Here is a 10,775-nt window from a genome sequence, read left to right as displayed (position 1 = left end):
AGCAACCTCAAATGTGAGTCAGGTATACAAGAACTCAAACAGAGCCTTGGGTATTAAGACTCACAGATATAGATTTATTTGTCTTTGGGTGACACCCGTATATCAAAGTTCAGATGCTCATGCAAGATAAAATTTTATTTATTTATTATGTGTTTATGTATTTATTTTTGCTTCGCACAGTCATGACCCCCAGCATCCGGCTAAGAAGCCCTCGGCGTGTACATTTCGGTTAGATCCGATTTACACAAATTCGGTTTACGCAGGCCTGGGGCTGGCTGGTCCTGATCTGAGGCTGAGTCTAGCCGGAGCTGGGACGAACCATCTGTGTCCGCGGAGGGGGGTGGCGGGTCAGCTCCGCGCAGAGTCAGGGCCCAGACGGCTGGGATTCGGAAGCAGGCCAGGCTGGGGTCCCTTCACGCAGGGTCGCCGGGAAGGGGTGACTTTGCCAGGTTGCAGCTGGAGCTGGGGGCGGGGGGCGGCGCCGCTCGCAGGCTTCCATCCTTCCCCTTGGCGGTGGACTCGGCTGCAAAACTGGGGGTCCCTATTTCCCGGACCATTTCCCACCTAGGCCGCGGCTAGGAGGTACAGCCGACCTGGGGGACCCGGGCGGCGGGTGCAGGTAGGACCCGGGAGGGGCGGGCCCGAGGCGGCGGGGGTCGCGGTGTCCCGACCTCTCCCGGCCGGACCGCCCCCTTGGTCCTACCCGGCGCGCGCGGGGTCGTTCCGGGCAAGCACCCCCGACCCCTTCACCGACTGTGCACCTCTCACGGCCCTCAGACCTCTCCGGACTTAATTTCCGGCTCCCGGCCTCATGGCAGACAAGAAACTGGTGGTCGTGTTTGGAGCCACAGGTAAGCGAAACCCCAAACGGGGGCCCCGAGGCGCAGGACCCCTCACCAAGGCCAGCCCAGGGCAGAGGTCAGGCCGGTCCGACCCCGCAGAGCGTGGGCGCCCGCCCCTCAGCTCCAGAAGATGTCCCCGGCGTCCTGGAGGGAGCGATGAGATGGCTGGGACCCCTGACTCACAGTGGGGCCGTGGGGCAGGACCTGAGCGCAGATTCCCTTTGAATTTTTTTAAAAAATTACTTAGCTTTGAATAGCAGGTGATTGCACATAATATCAAAATTAAATCTCCCTCCCACCTCTGTCCCCGAAACCCCATCCATCACTGTTGTCAAGTTTCTTGAGTAGGGCTTCCCTGGTGGCGCAGTGGTTGAGGGTCCGCCTGCCGATGTAGGAGACACGGGTTCGTGCCCCGGTCCGGGAAGATCCCATATGCCGCGTGCCCCGGTCTGGGAAGATCCCACATTCCGCGGAGCGGCTGGGCCCGTGAGCCATGGCCGCTGAGCCTGCGCGTCCGGAGCCTGTGCTCCGCAATGGGAGAGGCCACAACAGTGAGAGGCCTGCGTACTGCAAAAAAAAAAAAAAAAGTTTCTTGAGTATCCTTCCAGGCAAATTAGGTATATAAAGATACTGTTTATTAAATGGGAGTGTCCTGTTTTTTACTTTACTGTATATATTTTAAAAATATATAACAGCTTTATTGAGGTATAAATCACATACCATACACTTCACATGTTCAAAGTGTTCAATTCTAGTATATTCACAGAGCTCTGTGACCCTCATCACAATCAGTTTTAGAACATTTCATCACCCCCCCAAAAAAACCCATACCCACTAGCAGTCACTCCCCATTTCCCCAGCCCCTGGAAACTGGCAGTCTATTGTCTAAAGATTTGCCCATTCTGGACATTTCATATAAATGAAATCATACAGTACATGGCCTTTTGTGTCTGGCATCTTTCACTGAGCATCGTTTTCCAGGTTCATCCACATTGTAGCATGAATCTGTACTTCATTCCTTCTTATGGCTGAATAATATTCCATTATATGGATATACCACATTGTGTTTATCCATCATCCATTATGGACATTTGATTTGTTCCCACCTTTTGGTTATTGTGAATAATGCTGCTGTGAACCTTCACATACAAGTTGTTGTGTGGACATATGTTTTTAATTTTCTTGGGACTATACCTAGGAGTGGAATTGCTGGATTATATGGTGACTGTGTTTAGCATTTTGAGGAACTGCCAGACTTTTTCAAAGCGACTGTACCACTTTACATTCCCACCAGTACTGTATGAGGGTAGTTGTAGTTCTTCAGTTGCCTTTTCCACTCTAGGACATGTTGTGGTCACATAAGTCGTGCATACAGATCTGCTACATTCTTTTTTTTTTTTTGTAATTTTATTTTTATTTATTTTTGGCTGTGTTGGGTCTTTGTTGCTGAGTGCAGGCCTTCTCTAGTTGCAGCGAGCGGGGGCTACTCTCTGTTGCAGTGCGCAGGCTTCTCATTGCAGTGGCTTCTCTTGTTGTGGAGCATGGGTTCTAGGCACACGGGCTTCAGTAGTTGTGGATCGCGGGCTCTAGAGCACAGGCTCAGTAGTTGTGGCGCACGGGCTTAGTTGCTCCGTGGCATGTGGGATCTTCCCGGACCAGGGCTCGAACCCGTGTGCCCTGCACTGGCAGGCAGATTCTTAGCCACTGTGCCACCAGGGAAGCCCTGCCACATTCTTTTTAATCACTTTTGTATGGATTTAGCACTTATTTAGCCAGGTTCTTACCAAAGGACATCTAGGTTGTCCATAAACTTCCACTATGGATAATAATACTGCAGCCAATGTTCTTTTTTTTTTGGTAAGGAGTGGATTTATTTAATTATTTATTTATTTATTTGCAGCCAATGTTCTTATACATATATTTATGGATGATTTTTATTTTCTTTCTTTTGATGATTTTAATAATTTTCTCTCTTTTTTTTTCTTTTTTGGCCGTGCCACGGAGCTTGTGGGATCTTAGTTCCCCGACCAGGGATCAAACCCAGGCCCTCAACAGTGAGAGTGCAGAGCCCTAGCCACTGGACTGCCAGGGAATTCCCCTCAGTCTTTTTTTTTTTTTTTTTAAGGTATAGGTGATACTTTATTTCTTAAGCTAAGCGGTGGGCTTATGGGTGTTAGTATCCCTTTTTTGTATGTGCTAAATATTTCATAATACAGACTTCCCTGGTAGTCCAGTGGCTAAGACTCCACGCTCCCAATGCAGGGGGCCCGGGTTCGATCCCTGGTCAGGGAACTAGATCCCACATGCATGCCGCAACTAAAGAACCCGCATGCCGCAACTAAGACCTGGCGCAGCCAAAATAAATAAATAAATATTAAAAAAATATTTCATAATACATTTTAAAATTTTTGTAAAGGTGTAAGTGTGATGACTGCTAAAACATGGATGAACCTTGAAAACATAAGTGAGAGAAGCCAGACACAAAACACCACATATTGTGTGACTCCATTTATGTGAAGTGTCCAAAATAGGCAAATCCGTAGAGACAGAGAGTAGATTAGTGGTTGCCAGGGGCTAAAGGGGAAGGGAAAATGGGGAGTGGCTGCTGATGGGTATGGACTTTCTTTTCTGGGGCAATGAAAATGTTCTAAAATTGACTGCAATGATGGTTGCACACTCTGAATGTACTAAAAGCTGCTGCACTGTACACTTTAAAAGGGTGAACGTGGGCTTCCCTGGTGGCACAGTGGTTAAGAATCCGCCTGCCAATGCAGGGGACACGGGTTCAAGCCCTGGCCCAGGAAAATCCCACATGCTGCGGAGCAACTAAGCCCGTGCGCCACAACTACTGAGCCTGCACCCTAGAGCTGTGAGCCACAACTACTGAGCCCATGCGCCACAACTACTGAAGCCCATGTGCCTAGAGCCCGTGCTCTGCAACAATAGAAGCCACTGCAATGAGAAGCCTGGGCACCACAACAAAGAGTAGACCCCACTCGCCGCAACTAGAGAAAGCCTGCGTGTAGCAACGAAGACCCAACACAGCCAAAAATAAATAAATAATTTGTTTTAAAATTGTATTTAAAAAAATAAAATTAAAATAAAAGGATGAATGTTATGGTATGTGAATTCTATCTCAATGAAGCTGTTAGTTACAAGATTGTGTGAGGCAAAACAGTGGGAATCACAGGTGAAAAGTGCCAGGTGTGTTGCTGTGGCAGAGGATTCCCTGCAGGGCCTCACCCTTGGCAGGCTCCCAGGCTGGTCCCACCCTGCGGGTCTTTCTGACTCTCTGCAGGTGCCCAGGGGGGCTCAGTGGCCCGGACACTCCTGGAAGATGGGACATTCAGGGTCCGAGTGGTGACCCGGGACCCTGGGCAGAGGGCAGCGAAGAAGCTGAGGCTGCAAGGTGCAGAAGTAGTGCAGGGAGACCAGGATGATGAGGCCAGCATGGAGCTGGCCCTGATCGGGGCTCACGCCACCTTCATCGTGACCAACTACTGGGAGAACTGCAGCCAGGAGCAGGAGGTCAAACAGGTAAGGGCAGGCGGGAGGGCGTGGGGAAGCCAGGGCAGGAGCAGGCCATCTTCAAAGGCGCTCCCAGGTCTCTACTTGCCCTTGTGGGGCAGCTCCAACTTGCCAGAGAGGGGCTGACCCCTGCCTGACCACTGACACTGCAGGCCTTTCCCCTCCTCTTCTATGCAGCCTTCCTAGACTTTGATGAGGGCAGAAGGTGGCCGCTTCCTCATCCAATGACTTCTTTTAGACATCATTCATGTACCATACTGTTCACCCTTTTGTTTTTAAAGCTTTTATTTTATTACTATTTTTAAAGTATTTATTTATTTATTTTTGGCTGCGTCAGGTCTTAGTTGCGGCACGCGGCATATTTTGTTGCAGCACGTGGGCTTCTCTAGTTCTGGTTCACCGGCTCAGTAGTTGAGGCACGGGCTTAGTTGCTCCGCGACATGTGGGATCTTAGTTCCCCAACCAGGCATCAAACCCGCATCCCCTGCATTGGAAGGCTCATTCTTAACCACTGGATCACCAGGGAAGTCCCTGTTCCCCCTTTTAAAGTGTACAATTCAGTGGTTTTTAACATATTCACAAAGTTGTGCAGCCATTATCACTACCTAATTCCAGAACATTTCATCACCCCAAAAGAAACACCATACCTGGTAGCGGTCACTCCCCATTCCCCACTTCCTCAGCTGCAGGCAACCACAATCTGCTTTGTGTCATCCAGTGACTCTTTACACTTTCTAAAAAACTCTATTGACCCATAATTTTCTTAAAATCAAATGTAGGGACTTCCCTGGTGGTGCAGTGGTTAAGAATCTGCCTGCCAATGCAGGGGACATGGGTTTGATCCCTGGTCCAGGAAGATCCCACATGCCACAGAGCAACTAAGCCCGTGCACCACAACTACTGAGCCTGCACTCTAGAGCCCGCGAGCACAACTACTGAGCCCGCGTGCCACAATTACTGAAGCCCACGCGCCTAAAGACCGTGCTCCGCAACAAGAGGAGCCACCGCAATGAGAAGCCTGCGCACCACAACGAAGAGTAGTCCCCGCTCTCCGCAACTAGAGAAAGCCCACACACAGCAGCGAAGACCCAGTGCAGCCAAAAATAAATAAATAAATAAAAGTAAACTTTTAATTGTACAATTTAATGAAATTTGAAAATAAATAAATATACCCATGTAACTACCATTCTAATCAAAATATAATACATCTCCATCATTCCGAAAAGTCCTCCATGTCCCCTTTCAGATGTTTTGTTTCTCTTTATTCTGTTTTCCACCCAGCTTCTCTCTGGTTGGGTGGTTATTGAGCCCAGGTGGTGGGGGGAGGGATATGAGAGGAACACGCATCTTTTTAAAGTCTCTTGGAAGGTGGGGACACTTGTGGTGGGCCTGTCACGTAGCAGGCACTCAGGTATTTGTGGGAGGTATGACTGGTGCCACAGCAAAGGCACAGGGCTGAGACCCGTGCCTGTCGGCTTTCAGTCCTGCCTCATCCACAGCTCCCCACCATTGCGGCTGTGGACGTGACTTCCCCGCGCTGGTCTGTCTTTCCTCCTGTGTACAATAAAGGGAGACTGGACCGGACCACTGGTCTTCAAACTTGTTTTTAGCCCTGAGCCTTTCTTTAGTTACAGTCTTACATGGAAGCCCATCTCAGAGAGTGGACAGAGACAGCTTTTCTGGTGCACGCAGATCTCGTCAACCTGACCTCCTGAGCCATAACAAATGACCCCAAGCCAGGTGGCTTAAAACAACAGGAATTTATTCTCTCCCCGTTCTGGAGGCCAGGAATCCAACAGCAAGGTGTTGGCCCTGCCCAGTCTGGAGGCTCCAAGGGAGGTTCCAATTCTTGCCTCTTCCAGCGCCCAGTGGTACCAGCTCTCCGTGAGGCAACATCACTCCGGGCTCTGCCTCTGTTTACACAAGGCCTCTCCTCTTCTCTGTGTCTCCTCTTCCATCTCTCATAAGGACACTCGTCATTGGGTTGAGGACCCACGAGGATAATCCAGGATGATCTCAAGTTCCTTAACAAAAATATCTGCAGAAACCTTTTTCCAAATGATGTGGCATTCACAGGTTCTGGGGTTTGGGACATGGACATATCTTTTGGGAGACCACCATCCAGCACCCTACACAGCCTTGTGCAGCAGGTCGTGTTTCTGTCCCCATTTAACCGACAAGGCCAAAACAGTTAGACCCCTTGTCTTGGATGGCACAGCCAGTGTGCTGCAGAGCTGGTCTGGAGCCCAGGTGGTTTGTGTTGTGTGCTTAACTGCTGAGCCGTAGCACTTCCCTAGGGGATGGTTGGGGCTCTCCCAGGAAGACAGCCCAGCACGGGGACAAGATGCTTTCTGAGAGCAGGCAGAGGCGGAAGCCTCTGTGCGCACCCTCCCACGTGGCACACGGTGGGCTGTGGTCCAGCACACTGGAAGGTAGAACGACCCAGACGATCTAGAGAAGGGGCGCTAAGGCTATGCGAGTGGTGAGAAGCTTATAATCCCGTGGTAGAGCGTGTGGTGCCATGTGAGCCGCACACGGAAGAGGGAGCCTTATCAGAGGGCTCTTGGCACCGGCACAGTGGCCTCTGGGGTGGGAGAGCCAGTGCCGTGATGGGGACACACATCCTCCCTCTGAGCTTTGTGGTTTCTCCTTCCCTGCCCACCAGGGAAAGCTGCTGGCCGATCTGGCGAAGCGCCTGGGCCTGCACTACGTGGTCTACAGTGGCCTGGAGAACATCAAGAAGCTGACAGCAGGGAGACTGGCAGCGGGACACTTTGATGGCAAAGGGGAGGTGGAGGAATATTTCCGGGACATTGGCGTCCCCATGACCAGCGTGCGGCTGCCCTGTTATTTCGAGAACCTCCTCTCCTGCTTCCTGCCCCAGAAAGCCCCAGATGGAAAGAGCTACTTGCTGAGTGAGTGCCCTACCCACTTCCTCGGGTGTCTCCTCTCACCGTGTGGAGCCGTGGTGGCCCACTGGGCTTGTCCTCAGAGGGCTCTGGGTCCAAGCTCTGGCTCGCTCACGTTAGGCTGTGACTGCGAGCAACGCATGTGACCATGCTGGGCCTCTGCGTCCTGTCCCGTGAGATGGGCATGACTCGGACTTCCCCGGGGCCATGGGAAAATCTGCCGAGTCTGGGGATGCAGTGCTTTGTCTGTCGGAGAGCTTTACGGAGAGAGTGTGCTTATCGTTACTGCTTCATAAATAAGGAGAGGATTTGGACGGCGAGGTCCAATTGTAGATTTCCCGAAATAGGAAAGCACTTTCTTCTCAACATCTGTTTGCAAATCTGTAAACAGCTTCGAGGGAACCATGTACGACCTGTGTCCTGCCGGCGGGGCAGTGGGTTAATGCAGGTGGCTCAGCAGGCGGAGCAGGAGGGGTCTGAGCCCTCCCAGCCTCTCACCTCTGCGTGAACGCCGCTCACCCTCGCTTGGGTCTCACCTGCTGGTGAGCAGTCTTGTCCTTGTGTTGGCACACCGGTTTGCAAAGCCATAATCAGATTCACCTGTGTTCCGTCTGTAAGTTGGAACAGGCTCCACCCCGGCAGGCTCCCTGGCCCATCTGAATGGGCAGCCACGGAAATTTTATAGGGCAGGGCCTGAGCGCTCCAGGTGCCTCATCAGGACACAGCTCTGCCTCTCCATCCCCAAGACCACACCTTGGCAGGTGGAGTCACTCGTTAATTTAACATGTTTATCAGCACCCGTCATGCTGCTCTGCGGTCAGCCCTGGCCTCACCTGATCGAGCACTCCTGCCGGTGGAGCTGGTGTTTGGAGCACCCCCCACCACAGGCGTCCCTATCAGGGATTCGGGTCTGACGAAGTGTACAGGGGCCTGAACCCTGGGAGCTCCTGTTCTCAGAGGTGCCTATCAAAGCCTTCCTCTCCTTCCCCCTGTTCCCGTCTCAGGCCTGAGAGGGGCAGCAGGCCCAGGGTTCTCCCCACCTTGGGAAGAGCACAGCCAGCCTCCCAGGGTTTGAATGGCCTGCCAGGTGGCACAGCTCGATCGTGTCCCATTTCCTGACTCATTTCTCCTGCTGACACCGGGGGTGTCTGCCTCGTGCCAGGTGCTGGCTTGTGCACACATCCAGCCGACTGGCCGGTGGGGACCGACCCCTCAGAGACGCGTGCCAGCACGTCCCTCTTTCCCTCCCAGGCTTGCCCATGGGTGACGTGCCCATGGACGGCATGTCTGTGTCCGACCTGGGCCCCGTGGTGCTCAGCCTGCTGAAGATGCCCGAAGACTACATCGGCCAGAACGTCGGGCTCAGCACCTGCAGGCACACGGTGGAGGAGTACGCTGCCTTGCTCTCCAGGCATACCAGGAAGACCGTGCGAGATGCCAAGGTGGAGGGCCCAGGCTTGGGACTTGGCAGCCACGGTCAGAGGGGCTTTGTGGGTAGAAGGGAAGGGGCATTTAGGGCTGCCCTAGCACTCTGAGCAGCGTAAAGCCAAATTCATTCACTGTGAACGTTTATATCGTGCTGTTCTTAGGAGCCAGGTGTGGCCACTGAGTGAAACTTCTGGTTTTGTCAGTTGATCAAGTGGTAAGGAAGGGTTCCAGGAAGAGGGGACAGTAGGGGCCAAAGCAAGGAGGGAAAACGCAGGGTGTCTTGGGCTTCTCTCGGGGAGGGGAAGGAGGCCGGAGTAGGCCCCATCCTGGTCCCCTCTTCTTGGCCTGGCACAGTCCCCTCCTCCCCTTGCCTACTCTGTCTTCCTGTCCAGACCCCCAGGTGCCTTGTTTCTTGTTTCTCATTATGAAAATCTGGGCTACTCCAAGTCATTAAATGACAAAAACCACCTGTAGAGCGCCCTCAGACCCAAGCAGAGCAATGATGGGGGAGAAGCTACGGCAGGATGGGCCAGTCAGACCTTGGACTCAGATCTTGCTCCCAGCCCTTAACACCCACCTGTGTGTGACTGGAGGCCCAGCCCCTGACCCCTTTCTGCCTCAGTTTCCTCATCTGTAAAGTGGGTGTATGGAGAGTATCCCCCTCCTCGGGCTGCTGTGAGGATTGAATGGAACAATTGCTGTAAACGCTCCCAATGAACGCACTAGAAAACATGCACTAAATGGTTGCATATTACTCTCTAAACAAAGAAAGCCTGAGGCAGTCATGGAGGATTTGGAAGCTGAGGAGTTAAGATTCAGTTCGGTCAGGAAAGGGGAACACCTTTGGTTTTTTGAGCAAGAAGTGACGTAAGCATAGTTCTGATTTGGAAAGGACTGAGAAGTTTTCATCTCGTCATCTTGGAAGAACAGGATTTAAATTGCCCTAGAACAGTGGTTTTTGACGTTTCATGTTTATAATAGACTGGTTTTCAGGTGAACTTAGTGGGGACCAGGGTAGGAACTGAGGTGTCAACAGCGTGGTCAGGGTACTGCAGATGCCGATCGACCCTAAGAGACGCCCCTCTGCTTCCAGATAAGCCCCGAGGACTACGAGAAGCTTGGCTTCCCCGGCGCCCAGGACCTGGCCAATATGTTCCGTTTCTATGCCCTGAAACCTGACCGCAACATCGAACTGAGCCTGAGGCTCAACCCCAAGGCCAGGACGCTGGACCAGTGGCTGGAGCAGCACAAAGGGGACTTTGCAGGACTGTGACCCTGCCCACCTCTCAACCCCATCTGGGGGGACGGGAGGTATAGTCACAGTGATCCTTTCTTGTGTTACAAGAAAGTTTATTTTTTAAATAAAGGCCATTGTTCTCACAGATGGCTTCCAAAAGAAAAGTGCTTTGTTTCAGGGACTGGGGTTGGGGTGGCAGCTGCCTGAGGACATGAAAGTTCCAACAGGAAGCATAAAGTGGTGGGGGGCCCAGTCAAGTCGGGGGGGGCTGAGAGGACCCCCCTACCCCCGCCAGCCAGGAGCAACATTTGACACCCCTGCACACACGCCGTTCCTCTCCAGAACGTGAGTGCAGCCACCCACGTGTTCCTTCTTTGAGTTTTAGGGCAGGAAGACCGGCCCCTTCTCCCTCACTCTTTTCCTGCCTCCTGGGCCCCCGGGTGCAGAGGCCTCGAGATGTGGGTGATCGCAAAACAGGCTGGAAAGAAACCCTTGAAGGAACGTGGCAGTTCTGTGGACCCCAGGTCATATAAGACTTGGACACTGCTGAGAAAAGGTGACACTGCCCGCAGCAAAGGCTGGGAAGGGAAACCAGAGAAATAACCACCCAGCCCTATTTGGTGGGTTGAGCTCCCCAGGCATTTGGACCGTTTCCCCCTCCTGCTTGCTTTAGAGAAGAGAAATGAAGGCCCAGAGGACACAGCCGGCGGACTGACCAGTGTCTGCGTGGACTTGTGAAACCTCCACCAGCATCTGTACTACCCCGCCTCAGCCTCAGGACCCGCAGAGGCATTGAAAGGGGAGCAGGGTAGCCAAACTCATTCGATCTGT

The 10,775-nt window shown here is 52.3% G+C and overlaps 1 protein-coding gene across 3 annotated transcripts; it reads left to right on the top strand.

The window, feature by feature from the left end:
- The first annotated feature begins 358 nt into the window (after positions 1–358).
- NMRAL1 (NmrA like redox sensor 1) lies at positions 359–10,089 on the top strand. 3 transcript variants are annotated; one of them, XM_060124316.1, is made up of 6 exons: positions 366–582; positions 778–851; positions 4,141–4,379; positions 7,036–7,285; positions 8,531–8,721; positions 9,801–10,089. In XM_060124316.1, the coding sequence occupies exons 2-6, from the start codon at positions 812–814 to the stop codon at positions 9,978–9,980; spliced, it is 900 nt and encodes a 299-aa protein (XP_059980299.1). In that variant the 5' UTR covers positions 366–582; positions 778–811; the 3' UTR covers positions 9,981–10,089. The 3 variants fall into 3 exon arrangements, with proteins under 3 accessions (XP_059980300.1, XP_059980299.1, XP_059980298.1); XM_060124315.1 differs by having other exon boundaries at positions 367–619; XM_060124317.1 differs by lacking the exon at positions 8,531–8,721 and having other exon boundaries at positions 359–619.
- The last annotated feature ends 686 nt before the right edge of the window (positions 10,090–10,775 follow it).

Source organism: Lagenorhynchus albirostris, chromosome 15 (assembly GCF_949774975.1).
Source record: "Lagenorhynchus albirostris chromosome 15, mLagAlb1.1, whole genome shotgun sequence".
NCBI lineage: Eukaryota > Metazoa > Chordata > Mammalia > Artiodactyla > Delphinidae > Lagenorhynchus > Lagenorhynchus albirostris.
The sequence above is the reverse complement of the archived record's forward strand: the minus strand, read 5'-3'. Positions and strand labels throughout refer to the sequence as shown.